Source organism: Aspergillus luchuensis, chromosome 8, assembly GCF_016861625.1.
Source record: "Aspergillus luchuensis IFO 4308 DNA, chromosome 8, nearly complete sequence".
Taxonomy (NCBI): domain Eukaryota; kingdom Fungi; phylum Ascomycota; class Eurotiomycetes; order Eurotiales; family Aspergillaceae; genus Aspergillus; species Aspergillus luchuensis.
This window is the reverse complement of record NC_054856.1, coordinates 377,173-396,915: the sequence shown is the minus strand read 5'-3', so window position 1 is coordinate 396,915 and position 19,743 is coordinate 377,173. Positions and strand designations below refer to the sequence as shown.

The window sequence follows — 19,743 nt, the reverse complement described above, 5'->3', positions numbered from 1 at the left end:
TCAAGCAAAAGGCATAGAATATATAGTATCAACCACCATCGTCCAGACAAAACACCTCTGCATCGTAGATACATATATGTGAACTATCTTCAAGAATAAACAATCCGATCAAATGCATGCAAAGTCATCAGGAGCTTTTGGCACTGGTCATCAAGCCAAGTCAGGATACAACACATCACATCACAACACACCAATGCTGAACGCAGAACACGATAACTCCTTAGGCCCCCTCTCTAGATCGTCTCCCACCCGCCGTTATTGATGTCCGCCTCCAGCTTCCGGCTGATGGTAGCTGGGATGCTGTGTGACAACCACACGTCCCGAAGCAGTCGGTCGTAGCGCTTCTGGTTAAGGATCAGCTGCCGGTTGCGCCGAAGACCCGGGTCGACCTCGCCGTGTCGGTCAAGGTACGGTGCGTAGTGCCATGATCCATTGCGGTTGTGCAAGTAGAGCACAGTGCACTTGCGAATGTTGATGAACAAACCAATGTTCTTGCCACATCTACTTGCTGTTAGCAGAGTTCTCCAGATCTTACAGAAAGGGGGTGGAAATAGACTTACTTCTGAACGTGCTGGTTGCATCCGCCCAGCTTGTTCTCCATGCAGCATACTGCCTGCGAGCAGAAGATATCTCCACAGAAGAGACAGATGCTGGGATCACTCAGCTCTTTCTTCGACTTGGGGCACCGCCGCCGGTTGGCCTCTTCGATCAAACTGTCGTAGTACTTGGGAAGTCCGACCAGTTCGAAAATGGCCGGGTGAGGAAGGCTGGGCCACAGCTTAAGGTCGCCCATTCGAACGCCCGACCGAGTCGCATTCCAGTGGAAGATCCATCCGGAGATCATAGCATCGAACGGCTTACCACTCTCCCGAGCCGGGTTGATCGATGCAAAGATTTCGTCAACGGATGGCAGGTGAAGGAGATTGGTCAGACGGTCCAGCTCCGACGCATTCGCGTCGTGGGGACCAGTGTTAGGGAACTCAACGCCGTGCTGAACGTGGAGTAGGATGACCGCCTTGCGCAGGAAAGTCAATGCATAGCTGGAGATGAGACGCCTCAGCGAGATCACCACATCCGGAGTTGCACTTTCCACGCCGTCCTTGACGTAGCCGGTTTCAGCTGGGAACGATGATCCCACCGCGTGGCCTACCGAGTTAGATTTCAATTCGGTGACGATCGAGTGGAAGAAGTGCCGGCTCGCTTCGTATCGTGGATCTGTCTGACTTAGCTCAGACAGATACTGGTCGTCGTGATGCTGCGCCAGCTCCTCCTTCAGACCCTTCGGGCAGAGGATATACGTAGCCGCGACCTTGACAATTTCGGCCACGTAGCATACGTGAATCAAGTGGCGAATGTCAACTGACAGCACCGGTAGCAGGGATAGCGAACACTCGGCCAGGAAGACAAAAGTATCCTTAGCCAGTAGCGGTTCAATCTCACGCATCTCGTTTACCAGTGCGCTGCCGCTCAAGCAGGGATGGCCGATGAAGAGCTGACATATCTTATGGCGATGCAGCTCTTGGAACTCGTCCCCGCTGTGAGTATGAGGGCCATTAGAATTGTATACGCACCCGACGGCAGCGTACGATAAGGCACTTTCAGCCAAGACTCGGAGGTGCGTCAGAGTCAGCTGAGGAATCTTGTCCAACAAAGTCGTCCCTGGCTCTGATTCAACTCCGCGCTGAGAGATCTCAGTAGCAGCAATGCTGAAGCCAAAACTCTGAAACAAGGAATCAGTGTGCACCAGGTCATTGGTGTCTGTGGTATCCGGATGGTGATTGAAGGTGGATGGGATGTGGTTCATTCGGATGGTCTGCTTCAGTCGCTTGTAGATCTGTATGAGCACAGACATGGGGCTTCCGCTTTGGGCCGAAGCTTCCTGCAGCGGACTTGTAGTTGAGTTCTCGTCCTGTGATGGGAAGAGGCCAGGCATCGGCATCCTCGCTGTTGGTATATAGTGAGTCGCAGAGGGTAGAGACGACGACGTTGACGATGACTGCGACGACATGAGCTGATCAACCTTAGTTGCCAGTGGAGGAACCAAGGCCTTCGACAGGTAATTGCTGAATAGGTCCTGATAAAGTTGTAGCTGCACATTGTTGTTTTCTGCGAGCACTGCATAATTGTACGATTGCGAGAGGACCGACTTCAACTGTGTATTGATGAAATCATCAAACGGCACAGAAGTATTCAGAGCCCCCGGGTAGGATTCCTCTTTACCCTTCCAAATAATAGGAAGGAAGGCATTTCCTAAAGCCTTGCACAGCGGACAGACAAATTCCTTGCTCAGCAAACGCTCAGGATGGTTCCGCGCGATTTGTTGCGAATGGCGGCGCTGAGTAGCGAGGAAGTAGGCATCAAAACAAGAGTAGTGCATGATATGCCCACAACCGGTGGTGACTGGTCCACGAAGGGTGTGCGTGGCCTTGAAACCTTTACTCAATCCAATCTTCTCGCTGATAACTTCACCACCGGTAGAGTCCAGTCGGCGGACTGTCGTGCGGTTCTCTCCTGCGACTCCAAACGGACGAATGTGCTCCGCAGACTTATCCAAGCTCGTCGGTGTCCTGATCACTTCCCTGATCCAGTCAGGATCGTTGATGTCTGTTAGGCGCGTGATACTGCTGTCCTGGATCAAGGCGAATGTGCCGTAGAGTCGGGAGTCATTTGTTTCCTCCTGGCAGAGAATGCAAGTACCACTAGGGTACTTCCATAGTTTAGTCTCGGGAGCAGTCTCGGTTTCGGACTCAAGGTCGCTAAAGTCCTCCTCTCCCCAGTCAATTGCACCTTGGCTGTTAAGGAAGTTCTGTTGCTGTTGCTGGAATTGAGCCATAACCCTCGCTTGTCTTTCAAGGGCCTGCTTCTTCTTCAGTTCCTTCTCATTGTCGGTGTCAATGGCAGGGGAGCTTGTGTCGACCCGATCAAACGGGAACTTGAGAGAGGCAGTGGCGGAGGCGTAGGCCTGAGGGCGCTTCTGCCAAAGCCTTTTCAGGATATGACGGATCTTGGGCCCGCAGGCGGAGAATTCACTCATGACAGAGATCTTCTCCAGAAGACCAACAATAGTTAATGATCCAGCCAGAGTCGTTTCCTTGGCCTTGTTCAAGGCATGCGACACGAACGACGGTGAGGAGCCATCATCCTCGCTACTATCTTCAAGAGACGCCGCAAGAATGAGGTGGAGGACAACCTGCAGGAAGGTCTCCACACGGGTAGGCGGAATGTTGGGAGTACGCTCTTTCGAGGAGACCACGTAGTCCAAGCAGTGGTGGACAATTTGAGCAAAAACCAGCGTCCTTGTGAACTTAGGAAGTTCCGAGTATGCGCCAGAAGTGATAGGGCGCAGCTTCGGCTCAAAGACAATATCTGATGCCTTCTTCCCAGATTTCTTGGCTATCCACTCCCTATAGATGCTCTCTGCTTCGTCCCGCTGGTTCTTGCTGTAGTGAGCACTATAAGGATCAATCAAGTCGATATAGTCCGGCTTAAGTTCGAAAGTTCCTGTATCATTCAAGCCTTCAGGAGGACGGAATCCTGCAACGTCGTCCAAAACATCCTGGAACAGGTCCGAGTCAAGCAGCTTGTCACTGAGGCGTGTAGACAAGTCCGAGAAAGAAAGCGGCTTGAAGCACAGAACATGCGCAATATCGCGGCTCATGTTCTCGCGCGTTGCGGCTTCGCTGTCGTCAACAGCGGTGAGAGAGGTCCGGTCTGTGAGCAGGATGACTAGCAGATGGACAAACTCCTCGGCTACGTCGATGATCTGGCTGTCTTCGTATCCGGGGCGTGGCATATAATCTCTCGTCATCCAGTCCATCATACCGAACCGGTCCGCGATAGACGCAAGCACCCGGCTGGGGTCACAGGTCACCAGCGCAGTTTGCAGTAGGAAGATATCGCGATAGTAGGCAAAGTCGCGAGACGACACTCCACGATACTGAGACATCTGATGCCGAAGGCTGAGACCGTTACGCACCCACATGCCCGCTTTCATCTGCGCGAGCCAGGCGCAGACCCGCAGAGGATAATCGAACATGCAGAGGAGCAGATCCTCAGAAGTCAGCTGACTATCGTGAATGTATTTCTCATTTGCGGCATGAGCAGCACTCATGAGCACATCCCGCATCAGAGCACTGTTCACATTGCGGCCACACTCCAGCAGCCACGACAGCGTGTAGTGCAGGGCATGGTGGAAGCTCATCGAACCACTTTCAACAACAAAGTCTACAACACGGTAACGAGGGACTCGTTGCTGATCGACTTCGAAGTCAAGGGGAGGTAAAGTCTTGAACCGTACATAGTTCTTGATCTCCGCCTGTTCGAATCTCTTGCGCTCGATCCCCGTAGAATGAACCATTGCAGAGATGGTTGCCGTCCGGATTGCTCGCAATAGCTTCACACCACCATCAACCTCGGGGTTACGGAATGCTTCGCAGAACTGACGGCAGAGCCGATTGATCTCCCGCATGAGGATCGAGGCACTGATCCAGGCGTCGGTCTCGTACTCGACATGCTCTCCCACGGCACGTACGTTGGGACAGATACCCTGGGAAAGCTTGACGAGGTCCAAGAATTGAGCGAGGTAAGGTTCTTCACTGCGTACGCGGTTCTGTACATACTCTGACTGCAAGAGGTATCTCAGATCAAGGAAGAAATGGTACAGACGTCTGTTGGTCACGGAACCGGCATCGAAGGCCAGAGTTGCGTTCGGGTTTACTTCATAAGGTTCACCAACTTGACGCGTAGTCAGGAATGTATATAGGATGGCCATGACCTTGGTGAGGAAGTTCCCGCGCAGCACGATCTCCTCAGTGATAGAGGGCGTCGTTAGAAGTTGCAGGGAAAGGTTGACAATTGAATGATCCGGTTCGCGGTCTGCAATCAGGTACAACTGCGCGAGCGCCGTATATAGAGCCGACAGGCGTAGACCCATGATTCGCTTGAACTGGGGAACATTGACCACGGTACCAATGTAAAGATCGCGCAGATCGGTACGAGTCTTCTTCCACAATCGGAGATCAAACAGGATCATCCAGTCCAGGCGTGTACGCTGCCAGAGATCCTCGTATGGGGGAACATGCTCCCCGAAGGCCGGGACGGAAGGTCGAACTTGCCAATGACTAGGGGTCTTTGCAGGTGATGGCTTTACCACGCCAGATGGTGTCTTGGGGATGGCAACATATGACATGGGAGGAAGTTGGCATGTGTCATTCGAGTTCGGCTCGCGCTCAGGAGATTGCGGCGGAGCTTGGTTCTCCGAGGCTGGCTGCTCTTCTTGTTCCTGTCGTTCCTGTTGTTGCTCAGTGTTGGGGGACATCGACCGCCGACCCAGTTGGATAATAGTTTGAGCCATTTCAAAAGCGTCATCCGTGTTGCCCATCACCATATCTTCCTCATCCGCCATATCCTCTATTTCGGCTTGCTCACGAAGTAAAGCAATCTGCCTATCCATATCCTCATCCTCGTCGTCAGCATCATCATGGGTCTCCACGAATTCTTCGTCTCCATCGCCGTCGCCAACTTGTTCATTATCATTATCGATATCCTCATCATCCTCGTCATCATCGTCTTCTGCAGCCAAAACCACCTGCCCCTGTGGGGACACCGTGAGCATAACCGTGCGGTACGGAGCATTTTCAGACCTCTGATGGTCATCAATGCCCTTCATTCCGATATCGGCATTCGCGGCATTGCTGCGTTGTTGCCATGGACTAAGCAGTGCCTCACAGATGGTGTGGCGCAGAATCTCGTTATCGTCCATGATACTGCACCCCGAGATATCTGCAAGCCACTCGACGATAGTCCCGCACATTTGCTCGCGGAACGTGTCGCGGGCAGACCGGATTGTAACCGTGACCTTAATCTGTTCGATGATTTTCGACACAGCCAGCAGCCTCTGCAGATCCTTGGAGTATTTGACTACACTCCTCCCAATATCGTTCGTCTCATGGGCCCTATCGTTACCGAAACGATCCCGTTCCCGACAAGCCCGGCTGACCTGATGAGCAACATCCCGGATGGTATGTTTCTCATCGTTCCAAAGAGCAAGAGCAAACTCCGGCTCATCCTCCGGTAGATCTCCATCGCCATACCAACCGGGACGTAACCGGGACGCCTCTTCATCCTGTCTGATCCCCTCCTCTGTTTTCGGGAGCCGCAACTGCTCGGGAGAACAAGAGATGACATCACAGAAATAATCCAGCACGCCGCTAATAGTCGTTCTGATGCTATCGACCAAGTCATGCGGAAGCTGAGTCTGAGCCCTTTGCTTGCCCTTCTTATCCTCGCTGTCGGTATGGATCGCACAGAACAACGGTAGTCGCCATGCCTCCTCATCCCCGCAGTCACAGCAGCCGCAGTTTCCCGAGGACAAAGAAATCTGGTACTGATGGCCGGTGTGATCAGAAGCGTCGAAGCAGCGACTACAGAGCACGCAGGTATCGTCCGCAGCACAGGTAATACACCGATAAGTAGCCTCGCCGGCCCTGAAAATGTGACCACATCGCTTTCCCCGCGCCGCTTCGGTATATTCTGCTCCTTCTTTTGCTCCCTGAGCTTCCGCTAGTTTCCAAACACCTTTCGGAGGCCCGTTGGGGAAAAGTAGTCGGAGATATTCCTCGTTGAAGCCGGTTAAAGAGTGGAAGAGCAGCTCAAGTAGGTCTTGCTCTGCATTGAATCCATATCGATAGTTGTGTGCAGCGGGCAGCCGTAGAAGGCCTTGCCCGAGTACCATCTCCTTATCCGTGAAACTCATTTTATCGCCTTTGCGCTTGGATCGCGACACTCATCGGGCTGTCCGAAAAGTGAGGGGATGGTGAGGGTCGGATGGAGTGGGAGCTCCGTGGGGCGGGCTTGGGATCTCCCAGTCTGCGATCGCTCGGCCTGTGATCGAGCGTGTAGGTGGCGGCAAGTATGTTGCAATAAGCCACGGAGTGAAAGGGCGTTGAAATCGGTCGGGTTTACTGGGGTGGTAAATCCCAAGTAAGGTTGAGGGGAGGGGGAAAAATCTAGATCAGTTAAGAAGCTTAGTTATCGAGCGATAGCAGGCACAGCGATGTCACCGTGGGGGGAAAGTGGTGGGAAGTCGGGTTTTATGGTATTCAGCGGCACGCACCAGTAGCCCGTTGATAACATGAGCGGAACTTTCCTATTCTCTCATTCAGCTAGGACCCCTGATGGAGATGTCGTTCCGAAAGCAAAAAGCGATGACACTGTATTAGACAATATGTGGAAGAGAAGAGGAGTGTCCCAAGAGTTGGTTCGCCCATGACATCGAGGTACTGCAAACACCGGGGCTTGGCGCCACTGCGATTCTCATCCACGGCGTGTGAACGCCCGGTTGGCTTTCCCCCGCCCAGCTGGGCAACATCCGTGTGTTGCTTGACTACTGACCTGGCCTACGGGGTACGGTAACCTACGTATGCATACCCTGCTCCTGGATAGACTGCTGAAAAACAAAAGTTACAGGTTATTGCGAATCTATCTCGTACAAACACCCTGGGTTATAGCACTTCTCCTTCCCGGCACTCGGCTATAGTATAACATGGGAATGGATATTTTGAACCCCCTAGCACCACTTCTATTCTTTCATATGTAACACGGCGAGTATTGTACCCGAATTTACTCATCGTCCTCATCGTCGGCCTTGTTGAGGTACTGGTGCTTAATGTCCTTCCATTGGCGCTGCAGTAGTGAAACGAACCCGTCAGTATAACCCTTGCGGAAAGGTCGTGGGAGGGAAGAAACGTACGCCGCGGTTGAAAGAATCCCAGACCTTGTTGGAGGCAGTATCGAAGGTCCTATTCCAAAAGATAATTGTTTAGCGATTGTCAACCCCCCGAAAGATCCCGATAACAGCAACGTACAGCTCGAAGGCGAAGGCACTGGCGAAGATAGTGGTCAGGTAGACCGCGTTACGGCGGATCAGGCCCCTGTAAGTCGTTCAAAGATTCCCAATTAGCAAGACTATTCCATGACGGGCGACAAGTATCGATTGGATATCCGGAGTGAAAGGGGAGACATGCTGGTAGATAGCGGAAGCGAACTGGAACGGGAACAGCCTGGAGTTAGCCATTGAACTGTGACAAAACCCATACAAAGAAAACACTTACAGCGCCGGCCATTGTGACGGTAATGGATAAAAAGATAGAGGGGGAAGGGAGCGGGGAAAGACAGCAAGGCAGAGAGGATGGGCGAGATGAGGTTGAAGATTCCAGTCAGGATCGAGTTCGGTTTGGCGGCCGCGAAAAGCAACAGCGGGAATCACCGGGTCGCTGATTGGCCAGTCGGAACACCACCTGCGCAGAGCCTCCGACTGGCCGCCTGGAGAATCAATCAACCTTACGTCGACTCGTCCACAATTTCAATGCGCTGTCGGGCTTGACTGGTGAATAACTGTGGCAACATACACCGGTATTTAATTCCAACGCATTCACCCTCGAGACTTAAATCAGGGGGAGATTCCTACCGTGGAACTACTTGTCTTCCCCCTCAGGCCACACTGACATTTTCCCGCCCGACCGACTTTCAACACCCCGCCGAACGAAAATAAAATTATGGCCTCCAACAAGCCTGGTGCGGTCAGTTCCTCCGGGATCACAACGAATGAATCCACAGGGGAACGCTACATTCCTTCGTCTGTCCGTGCCGACGGTTCCAAGCGACGAGAGATCCGTGTCCGACCGGGATACCGCCCTCCTGAGGATGTGGAACTATACAAAACCCGTGCGGCAGAGGCCTGGAAGAATCGCGGAAAAGGCGGGGTTCCCGGTGCCGATGGATTGAAGGACGACGAGGACACCTCGGCCAACAAGGCAGGTGGTGCAACCAACAACAAGAATGCGAAGCGTCGCGAAGCTAGAAAGAAGGCCAAGGCCACACAGGATGGTGCTACCAACGGCAAGGATGTGACTCGCATCGAGAACTGGCGTGCCGCTGCGCCCGAAGAGGCTAAGAAGCAATCGAACGGAGCCGAAAAGGACGCAGCGCAAACCGAAGAGGCAGTCGACCCTGAAGCCGAGAAGGAAAAGAAGGCCCGCAACTTGAAGAAGAAGCTGAGGCAGGCTCGCGACCTGCGCGACAAGAAAGCCCAGGGAGAGGCCCTTCTTCCCGAGCAGTTGGAGAAGGTGATCAAGATTCAGGAGCTGATTCGCCAACTGGACTCCCTCGGGTTCGATTCGAACGGAGACAAGAAGGAGGCCACCGAAGTGAAGGAGTAGAGAGAACTACCGATTCGCAGAAGTAACCGTACTTCTTATTAATTAGGTCCTATTGTGCGACTTTCTGAAGGTGCTCCATTACAGCCATTCCGGTCACTGGCATCCATAAACGGCATTTATTCCGGGTCTCTGGTGACTTGATTGCTAGAGCATACCAATCCATACGATAGTCGATGCAGGAGTATCAAACCAGACTTTGGAAGCGGCTCGACTTCCTCAGCACTAGCGCCAAAGCGTATCAAAATATTCGCTACACGTCTTGGGCCTCGCGGATCTCTCGTCCGATCCATGATAGCCCTTCTCCCGACATAAGCCATCCGTGGCAGTCTACCGAGGATGGCAAAATCCGGATGAAAGACATACTCTGTAACATCGTTACATTTTTACTGTTTTTTATACTAGCTTCTCGCGCTACCAAATTGACATCTGGGATCGCTACTAGCGATATCATATTCGCTTTTCCCCGCATAGTCCAGATAATCATACATTTGGTATCATACATGCTAATATAGACATCGAAAGCCCGTGTAAATTTGTCCTAGTAATGCTGACGCTCCGTAACGTGAACATTATCGAACCGAACCGGGGAGGTAGCTATGCCCCCTTCCAGCTCCCAGTTATGGAAGTCATGCTTGGTCCAAGGTCGACGGCTATTTCCAGGGCCAAGTTTCTTAGAGCCAACACCATACGACGAGGCTAGGTAACCTTGTCTGATGCAGTCCACTACGCCAATTCCCACAGTGCCATACCATGCACCAGCTAAGGTGAGCCGCTTATGAAAGTCACTCCGAACAGAATGCGAGAGCTCTTTCATGCGGGACAGGTGGCCAACTGTGTACTGGGGTATAGCATCGCGGAGCAACCGGGCGCGTGCCACAGACGGAGCCGTCTTAATTCCCAAGTGCCTATGAAGCAATGCCTGGGCCATCTCAACTGCTTTATCCGGATCAGGATAGTCGGACTCGCTCCAGCCGTCCCACAAATGACCACCCATCATCACTGTGAGTTTTGTGCCGGGTGCAGTGTCCTGTCCTTCGCTGGACTGGGACCCGAAGATAACTCCCAAGGCCCGCTCGGGGTTCTGTTCAAAGGGAACCGAGCTAGGTAGCAGGTATCCGAACCCTTCAACTGGAACCAGGTCTGGGTCCTCGTAATATAAATTGACGACCATGACAGTCACTGCGTAGTTGTTCTGTCCTAGGGCGCGGATCGTATCAGAAGGTACTACACCCACCTTTGTGTTCTCTATCTGCCGAGCGAGACTCGAGGGCGCGTGGGTGGCAATTACACGGTTATGGGTCTTTGACTCGTTCGTACCAAACCCGATCTATACTCATGTCAGCCCTTCAATACATATGGTAGGAAATAGACGTAAGCTCTGACTCACGGTCAAGTCCCGAGTTTTCGGATTCTGGCTAAGCGAGGTTACTTCAGTCCCCGTCACAACTTCCACATTACTGGAACTCCTGAGTTGGGCAGCCATAGCATCTGTCAGTTGTCCCAAACCGTTCTTCAGCGTAAGAACGCTGGCATCTGAGACCACCGCACGCAGACTCTTCCAGTAACGATCATCACTGTGGGATGGGACCGCCACCGATTCCAACGCCAACAACTCATCCATTGGCATAGCACGCATTCCTGACGCCCTCTGGGTCATCATGCCATCCACTATAGATCCATATCTCTTCTCGAGTTCTCGTACATAGCCAATGGCCATTTCTGCACTCAGACGGTTTACGTCTCCCGCGAAAATGCCAGCCATGACCGCAGAAGCGAGATTCTCCGACATTTTGGGGGAGAACCGACGCGAAACAAAATCCGCGACTGATTCGTCACGGGAGAGGATGTGGGCATTTTCAGCCCTTTTTGGCTTCTCGAAGATAGCGCTATATAGAAAAGTCTCGAACAACGGCTCCATCAAAAGTGTCCAGGCTGTCTTAAGCAATCCCTCCGTGGGCGGAAATGGCAGGCGTACGAGATGATCGGGGTAGTAGATGTAACGGTTTTGAGCTGCGGGCGATTTCTTGTCGCAGATCAGAACATCATCCAATAAATCCAAGTTCATTATCTGCAGCATTGAGCCAGTATTGTTAGCCATAGGCAACCCCCCCCCCCCCCCTTGTACTGGCATCCTGGCTTACCAAATCCATCATGGGAAGGCACGAGGGACTACTCGTCCTCAAGGTCCGCGGACCATATTCGAAGACGACATGTCCTCCACGGACAGGAATCTGCTCGGACGAGAGCCAGCCTCCCAAATGGGAGGACTTCTCATAAAGCGTGACTTTGGAGCACGACGGGTCGCGCGATAGTTGGTAGGCCGCTGTGAGGCCGGTGATGCCACCGCCTATGACCGCAGCGTCAAACTGTTTGGTATGCACGGCGTGCCTCTGACCCCTGTGGAGCAGAGCCAATGGCGCTCGCACTTGCCGGAACGCACGGCTTGAAGCACATGGTAACCGCATATTAGCGATAATGAGACACACTGGGGTCAGCAACCAAGTGTCCAGGGTGCTCAACGGGGTGGAGGAAGCGGAAGAGCTGCGGAGCGGAGGGGCCGCTAGCAGAAGCTCCGATGGCCGACCGCAATAGAGTTTATTATTGCCGACCGGCATATGCACTCCAGTTACTACGAAGGTCCCCAACAACAAGACCACTATTACAAAAGCTGAAAGGTACTGACTGACTAGGCCGTGCACCATAACATAAAGTAGATCGAAATTGAACGCCCTCCCAAGTAAGCACCCGCGCACACAAAATAATACATGAGATCTCTCCGGCATCATATGGGGAATTGGACAATGTGGAATCATCAAAAGAAAGGTGGTCAGGTTGATCCAACGCCGGAATCTAAGTCGCAATCTCCTGACTCTGAGAACCTTCCCCGGCCGTGTCAGGCTTAATCAATTCTTCTGTACCCTCCTCCTCTGCAACAAATTTCCGTTCGCTCACATGCTCTTTCGAGCCCGGAGTCCACACCTTGTCGGAGAAGGCACCCTTTTGGCCCTCGGCATGCTTGTAAGGACAGCTCGGATTAAGGCAAGGTGTGAACTTGCATGGGGTTTGGATGTGAGTAAACTTGCAGCCTTCCTGAGAGCAGTCGGCTCCATTCCGACAAAGGGGCATGCTGGGATGTTTGAAGTGACAATGAGGGTTGGCGCAGTTGGGGAAGAATCTGCAGAGCTCCTCCGCCTGATGCGCCGACTTGACGGCAGGTGAAGGGTGGCGGCCTGTGCACTTGCGGTTCTTACAAGCAGCCCCGTAAGTGCAGATATCCGAAACGTCGACCGGAGAACCTTCGGGGGCGGCGGGTGACTGGTGTGCAAACGGGCAGTCCTTCCTGGTACACCGGAGGTTGAAGCGACAGACAGTGTTGGTATTGCTTTCATCCTGCCCCCCTTCCTGTCCACCCTGATCAGGTTTCGTATCCATGTCAACATCTCCCGACTGTTCGTGATGGTTGTTATGGCGCTGACCGCGGTGCCGATGGCCATGCTGACGTTCGACTCGATCGAACAAAGACCGGCCATTTTGGGAGCCATTTTGCTGGAACGCCGGGTTGATTGCCGGAGGAACAAAACCGGGCATAATCTGCGCCATCATACGAGCTTGCTCCTCAAGCAGAGACATGAGGTGCATCTGATCGGACTGCGTCATGTTCATCATGTTGCCCATATTCATTCCACCCATCTGACGACCACCGGGCATTCTGCCGCCTCCATTCTGATTGAAACGGCCCTTTCCGTGCTCGCGGCCGTGGGAGTTGACCCGTCCACCGCCAGCTTGACCGCGGACTCGATGTAAAGCCGAGTCCCCACGGTCCATCGAGCGATTTATCTGGTTGAGCATTCTACCACGTCCACCACCACGACCATTGCGCATGGCTTTCGGTCCCGTCGGTCTATACATAAAAAAAAGAGAGGTTAGTCTATATCGCCAACTTGAGTATGGGGAGGAGAGATAACCCACATCGAGTCGCCTTGGGCTGCATCGCCCATGCTCATATCGGCATCCTGCGCATTGCCATCAAAGCCGGACATTTGTGTAGGAGCAGATTCTTGATCACCAAATGACGGAATCGCCTGTGCAGGTGAAGCCTCGTTGGGTGCCGGGGCACCCCCGCCATTGATCTGTTGGTTGAGAATTTCGACTTGTTCGAAGAGCCATCTCGAAAAATCGAGAGCCTGTGTATCGCCTTCACCGAGGCCGCCGAGAAGATCATTGGAGAGTTCGCCGGCGATCTGTTCCTGAGTCTTGCCATTCGCCAGCATCAAGATCACATAATCGGTAAGGGCTGAGTCGTCGCCACCGTCGGAGCTCCAACCCATCTCGACCAGCTTCGGGGGAATGACATGACCCAGCGCCTCAGCGAGCGGGGTTCCTGCGGTGACCATTGTAGTCATGATGCAAACGCACGAGTGCTGAAGAGCGACCTAGGAGTGACACAGACGTAGGCGAGGAAATGTAGGAGGAACGGCACGGGGTATCGTAGAACGCCGCGCCACTGAACCCAGAAGGCGCTATTGAGACGATTCGCTAGCTTATATAATAGGTTTCCCGGAGCCAAAGATTGTCAAGAATCGGAGGCTATACAGGACGGAGGGAAAGAGCTGAGGGGAGAAGAGGGATGTTTTGGGAAGAGATCTGGTATCCGTCGCAGGAACTTTGCTTCGCCGATGATGAAAGTCGCGCGCCACATCAGTCACGTGCTAGGTACTGCCGTGGCGCAGCCGCCAACTGGCGAGTTTGGCTGCGAATTGCCCTAGAGAGAAATGCCGGAGACTTAGCATCTACCACTTCACCTCAATGCTTTTGACATGTGGTGTCATCTCGCAATTTCTTGTCATTGAGGGTCATAGAGGGTCATATGCTCTTTTCAGTTAGGACTTAGATGTTTGAGTTTGTACAAGGATCAAGAACCCGACCAATTGAGCCGGATCCACACTCCATACCAGCAGTTCATTTCAGCTCCATCAGATGCGCCAAAATTGCCTTACTCAGCTAGCTAACTCCTAGCTTCACATTCCTCTTCTTGCTTATCCGATCTGCAACTAACATTCCAGTATAGGAACCTCGGGTCTAATCGTTTAGCAATGCGCGGGGTTCACTGGTCAATCAAAACGAGAGTTTTAATCAAACGAGCGGGGGTCTTGCATCTTGGGTGACATATAGTCGAGCTTTTGGCTAAATAGTGCATGACTCGTGTCCACGAGCAGAATAATTCATGCATTCCTGTGCCATGGCTTCTCAACCATTGTCTATACCTTAACTCATCCCACTTCCCTCTCGAGGCCTTTGCCCTGGCACCATGCTTGAATATCTTGTTGACCAGGTGAGCCCCATGAAGGCATCCGCTTGCCTCGTGGGGATCTTCTTCCTTGCATGTAACATCCGTAAGATCCAAGTGTCTTGGGAAATCTCTCGACTGGGCCTGAGGGCTCCACGCATGCGGTTCTGGCTGCCATACGGTCTGTTAATCCCACATCCCCGAACATTACCATCACCAGCATGCCCCCTTCAGAATGATCCATAGGCTAACCGAGATATACCCAGCCCTCGACAATGTTTACGCCTACGTGATGGCAAACAGCAGATGTGAAGATCTCACTCACTGGCATAATCTTATGGAGACTGCCCATGGAGCGTCAACCATTGATCATGTCCAAACCGCTGAACTGGATTTTGGTATTTCAAATCGAGTGATCATCACCAAGGACCCCGAGAACATCAGAGCTTTACTCACCGGCCAATTTGCGGACTATGGCAAAGGAGAGCTCTTTCATCACGATTGGAAAGAGTTCTTAGGCGACAGTATCTTCGTCACGGACGGCGAACTATGGTCTCGCTCGCGTCAACTCATTCGGCCCATGTTCACCAGGGACCGCATCGTGGACACAGAACTCTTCGAGCACCACGTCCAACACCTTCTCCCCCTCCTGGCAGGGACCAAGAGCAACAAAGTCGTCGACCTAACTCCCCTGTTCCTCCGATACACCCTAGACGCTGCCACAGCCTATCTCTTCGGCGAAGGCACCAACAGCCTGCAGAATCCAGCCACCAGCTTCGCCGACGCCTTCAGCTACGTACAACACCGACAGGGCGAGATCTTTCGCTACGGGTATGTACATTCCTCTCAAATCCCCTCCTGCTGCTATCTTCTTTCCCTCCAATCACCAACTGAGCCTAACCACCAACCCAGCCCCTTCAACCCCATCCTCTCCCGTACCAAATTCCGCCAAAAGCTCAAGACAATGAACGACTTCATGGCCCCCTTCATCCAACGCGCCCTATCCCTCAGCCCCGAAGAACTCGACAAGTCCCTCTCAAAGCAAGAAACATTCATCCACGCCCTAGCCCGCTTCACCCGAGACCCCCAAGTCATCCGCGACCAACTAACCGCCATCCTACTCGCCGGCCGCGACACAACCGCCACAACTCTCGCATTCTGCTTCTTCGAATTATCCCGTAACCCCTCCGTAGTCAAAGCACTCAGATCCGAAATCGCCTCCCGACTGGGTCTAGGCCCATCCGGCAGCAAACCCACCTACACAGACCTCAAAGAAATGAAATACCTCACGGCTGTGCTTAACGAAACGATGCGCGTCTATCCCGTCGTCCCATTCAACGTTCGCTACGCACTAAAGAACACGACCCTCCCCCGTGGCGGTGGCGCCGATGGCACCGGACCTGTAGGTGTTCGTGCCGACACTCGCGTGATCTACTCGACTATGATGATGCAGAGGGATCCAGCGCATTACCCATCCCCTGGAAGTAATAAGAACTATTTCGACCCTGGAAAGTGGATCCCCGAGAGATGGATGGGTGATTGGGTGCCGAAACCGTGGTATTTCGTCCCATTTAATGGTGGGCCTAGGATCTGTTTGGGACAGCAGTTCGCGATGATCGAGATGGGATATACCGTTGTAAGGATCTTGCAGGTTTACGAGTCACTGACGGCTGTGCCACCAGCAGGGAAGGACAAGGTCGAGGATCCGATGTTGAGGTTTGAAATCACCTTGAATCCGGGGTGTGAGTTGAATTGTGTTTTTGAGTGATGTTATGGGCCAAGATGAATGTTACGGTAGTCTGTGCTTCTTTTCTGTGTTGTGTGGTTGTAATAATGTTGGGTATCTGTTTACGGACTATTGGACTCTCATCCGTCTTCACTTGGCTTAGTTATTTTTATTATGTATCCTTCTTTGGCGTCTATTTATATTCATCGTAAGCTAACTTGCTTGAGCTGCCCGTTCCCCGACTGCTTCATCGTGATCTAAACCAATCCGATTGTAGGTTAAGATTCTCATTCTTGACATTGCCATGCTGCAGTCGCTAACTTTATTCTTCCCCCTTTCAGCCAGATACTATTATATGAGTGCCACCTGGTCAGGGTGTCGATGTAGGCCATCTGAATATCTACAGTAGGTTCTGTAATTGGTAAGTTATTTGGCCCGTCCGTATTCTATTGCGGTAGCGTCTCCAATGGAAATTTCGGGACAACATGAGGTAGGTCTGCGGTCAAACGACTTACGAAGTGACCTAGTATATTTGGGAAGTTCACTGCTCCCATGGGGGAAGATACTTGTTGTCAGCCGACCAGCTCAGTAATGTCTGATCAAGCCCTGTTGTTATCATTTATCCTCTTCTTCTTCAGCAAAATCTCCAGAACTCTCAACATCACGATTAGAATGGGCTACAAAACACAACGATGGTTTTAACAAAAGCCAATATTATTAATTAGGAGCTACCAACGCCAATTGATCCAATAAAGCCACAGCACGTGGTGCAATTAGCGAGCTCGTCTGACTCGCCTCTTTCGTGATTCAACGCCAACCCTATGCTGTACATAGCTCATGAAGATCTCTATCATAAACGAGGAAGAAGGAAAGGGGCCAATCACTCATATACACTTCGTCGTGATGTCGTGTTATAGTAGTCGTCGTGTCGTATGCATAACTGTCATAACTGTCGTCGAGTAGCGGTGCTGGTAATGTATAGACCTGATCAATTTTTCAACGGTCGTTGCGCAGCGTATCAGAGCATGATCACTGTGCTAATAAGCACACATATCACATGCATGCCAATGTGAATCCTATTTGGTCTTCCCGCAGCATTCACATTTGGGGCTGCGTGATTGGTTGAAGTAGGAGAGAGATGTCTGGTCGTGGTGGAGCTACCCGCATGAGTGGCGGAACTAGTTTGTCCAGCAGCAGTCGTCGAGGAAGCAGTCAAACTTGGAGTTCTTGAGCGGGATTTAGAGACGGAGGGGGAGAATGAAGCCGGCCGAGATTGCGAGGAGGCTGATATACACTGGGAGGAAGACTAAAAGCAGTACCGATTTAGCGTGAGATCCTGAGGTTTGTATAAAAGGGTGTTAAGGGAAATGCTCACTCACAGAAGCCGCGCTAGGCGGCTGGATTTGTCTAGAACCAGAATATGTCCAGCCAGAAGGCAGCGATGTCGATGTTGCTGTCGCAACCCAAGGCCAGACATCTGGAGTCACAAAGCTGGATGTTTCACGATGAGTGCCGCTCCAAGGGATAGGGATACTGGCAACTGTCGACGTCACAGTGGGTGCTGACTCAATTGAGGTCATTGTATCGGCCCCAATGTTTCCATTAACCTGGCCTCCGTTGGCAGTGATTGACGTCCAGTCCCCACTCTCATCACCATATGAGTATGACGAGCCAGTCGAATAGTCCGTCACTTTGAGGGACTTCAAGTACATTGTGTAGGGTCCGGCGCTGTAATCGGTCGTGCCTCCAGCCCAATCTAAGACAAACATTAGCATATTGCAAACCAGTGGCAAGCACTGCAGGGACATGTGGCTAGACACTCACCGATTGTACCTTGAGGGTTACTGGGATCGCCTCCAGCCCAGACTCCTACTTTGACAACCATGGGGGTTTGGGGGTACTGGTTCGTGTCGGCAGTATCCGGCGTAAGCACTCTGACCGTTGTGCCATCGATCTGCCAGACGATTTGCTTGCTCGTCCAGTCCACAGTATAGGTGTGAAAGTCGTCGTGGTTCCCAGGATCATTATGGGTAGCTCCACGATTGTAGCTACTTGTATCTCCTTTTCCGAAGTAGTTGGTTTGCACAAGCTGGTCGTTCCCTCCAAGCCATTCCCAGTCGATCTCATCCAGGTCATCGGACTGCAAAACGGCACTGCTGACAATGCCCGTTCCAGGGGCAGCCTTGATCACGTATTCCACGTGCCCAAACATGATGTACCAGTTGGACTGGATCAATGGCGCATCTCCCTGTTGAGCTACGGTGAACTCGGCACCATTGTCACCATAGGTCGGGCTACCGGTTGCAGTAAAGTCGGACGAACTGCCTTGAGTGAAGTCATAGCTCGCAGATTTGCCCAGTGCGGGATCCGCAGGACATGCTTTAGAAGTATTAGCTGCGCCTGCCCATCAAACATACGATTTTGGGCACTTACATTTCTTCAGTGGGTTACAATTGGTGTATGTCTGCGCTGCCACTAAGCTGGCGCTGGAAAGAAGAGCGACTGTCGAGCTAACAAGCGGAAGTCTCATGGTGGGCACGAAATATCCCGGTGATTCACTCAATGGGGTTCGTCAACTGCAATCAGGGTATAGGTTGAGAGGGCGGACAGAGTTCAATATCCAGTGATGTATTTGCGTCTCTTTCTGTTTGGAGGAGAGGAGGGGTGAAATCGGGATGAGAGGGATATTAAACAGGAGGATGGACAGGTACTGAGGATCAATACTAGGTTAATGCAATACCACTTTGGCCGGCAAAGTCACGGCGCAGGAAGGTGCCGGTGGTGGTAGTGAGGAGTCAAACTCGAGGCAGCCATCATTCACAAGCCAAGAGTAGGGACGCAATCATATTTAAGGCACAGGCGAAATTAGTTGCGGAGGAAGGTGCAATCCTCACCGTCCGTGTGGACAGCTCCGACTCCTCGTACTCCATCGAAAGGTCGGACTGATGGTTTTCTTGGTCCAGCCTCCTCGCTTTTGCTGTTGCTCCATCTCGGGCCCGTCATCGCCATTATGCCCGATCGGGCAGTCACCGGGTCGCTCATGGGGCCTCATCACCGCCCCATCCGCCCCACTGATTGGCTCAGGACGGTCGACCATGACTGTACCTTACGTAGAGGATGCGACCACAAGGAAATGAGTTTGAATGATCTCTCTGTGTGGAGTATGAGAAAATAGGCAAAAGTATTATCCCTAAGGAATGGGATGGACCTATCAGCTTGATAGCAATTCTCTCACATCTTTGTTTAGTAGCTTTCAATGTTGTCTGCTCTTGATACAAGATGTATCAATGAAGGATCTAACATTCTCAGCGGCAGGCGCCGCCCACTTTCCACCAAAGTAATCTTTGCTTACTTGAATAGGCAATAAGCTGTCTACCCGTCAGTCCAAACCACAATACCAGGACAGGCCATCACTTGACACCTTTCGCATATTAAACGGCACCTAAGTACTCCGTACCCCGTAGTACACTCTGACATTTCGTCCTCTGCATCATGTCCTATACAGCCATCGA

The 19,743-nt window shown here is 52.2% G+C and overlaps 7 protein-coding genes across 7 annotated transcripts; 2 read left to right on the top strand and 5 right to left on the bottom strand.

The window, feature by feature from the left end:
• Positions 1-233: 233 nt before the first annotated feature.
• On the bottom strand, positions 234-6,754 carry AKAW2_80141S (putative ubiquitin-protein ligase E3 component (UBR1); the record flags this gene model as incomplete). Its single annotated transcript, XM_041681129.1, has 2 exons — positions 234-501; positions 561-6,754. The coding sequence occupies 2 exons, from the start codon at positions 6,752-6,754 to the stop codon at positions 234-236; spliced, it is 6,462 nt and encodes a 2,153-aa protein (XP_041548102.1).
• An 866-nt stretch (positions 6,755-7,620) lies between these two features.
• AKAW2_80140S (cytochrome b-c1 complex subunit 9) lies at positions 7,621-8,123 on the bottom strand (the record flags this gene model as incomplete). The annotated part of the gene is made up of 5 exons (XM_041681128.1): positions 7,621-7,683; positions 7,751-7,799; positions 7,866-7,931; positions 8,025-8,044; positions 8,112-8,123. 5 exons carry the CDS (start codon positions 8,121-8,123, stop codon positions 7,621-7,623), a joined length of 210 nt encoding a protein of 69 aa, XP_041548101.1.
• A 432-nt stretch (positions 8,124-8,555) lies between these two features.
• Positions 8,556-9,218, top strand: AKAW2_80139A (putative RNA binding protein Pym; the record flags this gene model as incomplete). Its single annotated transcript, XM_041681127.1, has 1 exon — positions 8,556-9,218. The coding sequence occupies one exon, from the start codon at positions 8,556-8,558 to the stop codon at positions 9,216-9,218; it is 663 nt and encodes a 220-aa protein (XP_041548100.1).
• Positions 9,219-9,756: 538 nt separating this feature from the next.
• On the bottom strand, positions 9,757-11,683 carry hem14 (oxygen-dependent protoporphyrinogen oxidase; the record flags this gene model as incomplete). The annotated part of the gene is made up of 3 exons (XM_041681126.1): positions 9,757-10,545; positions 10,606-11,286; positions 11,360-11,683. The coding sequence occupies 3 exons, from the start codon at positions 11,681-11,683 to the stop codon at positions 9,757-9,759; spliced, it is 1,794 nt and encodes a 597-aa protein (XP_041548099.1).
• A 385-nt stretch (positions 11,684-12,068) lies between these two features.
• Positions 12,069-13,621, bottom strand: AKAW2_80137S (mRNA-binding protein NAB2; the record flags this gene model as incomplete). Its single annotated transcript, XM_041681125.1, has 2 exons — positions 12,069-13,119; positions 13,188-13,621. The coding sequence occupies 2 exons, from the start codon at positions 13,619-13,621 to the stop codon at positions 12,069-12,071; spliced, it is 1,485 nt and encodes a 494-aa protein (XP_041548098.1).
• A 905-nt stretch (positions 13,622-14,526) lies between these two features.
• AKAW2_80136A (cytochrome P450) lies at positions 14,527-16,273 on the top strand (the record flags this gene model as incomplete). Its single annotated transcript, XM_041681124.1, has 2 exons — positions 14,527-14,686; positions 14,772-16,273. The coding sequence occupies 2 exons, from the start codon at positions 14,527-14,529 to the stop codon at positions 16,271-16,273; spliced, it is 1,662 nt and encodes a 553-aa protein (XP_041548097.1).
• Positions 16,274-17,249: 976 nt separating this feature from the next.
• AKAW2_80135S (uncharacterized protein) lies at positions 17,250-18,761 on the bottom strand (the record flags this gene model as incomplete). Its single annotated transcript, XM_041681121.1, has 4 exons — positions 17,250-17,537; positions 17,611-17,987; positions 18,056-18,610; positions 18,665-18,761. 4 exons carry the CDS (start codon positions 18,759-18,761, stop codon positions 17,250-17,252), a joined length of 1,317 nt encoding a protein of 438 aa, XP_041548096.1.
• Between the last annotated feature and the right edge of the window lie 982 nt (positions 18,762-19,743).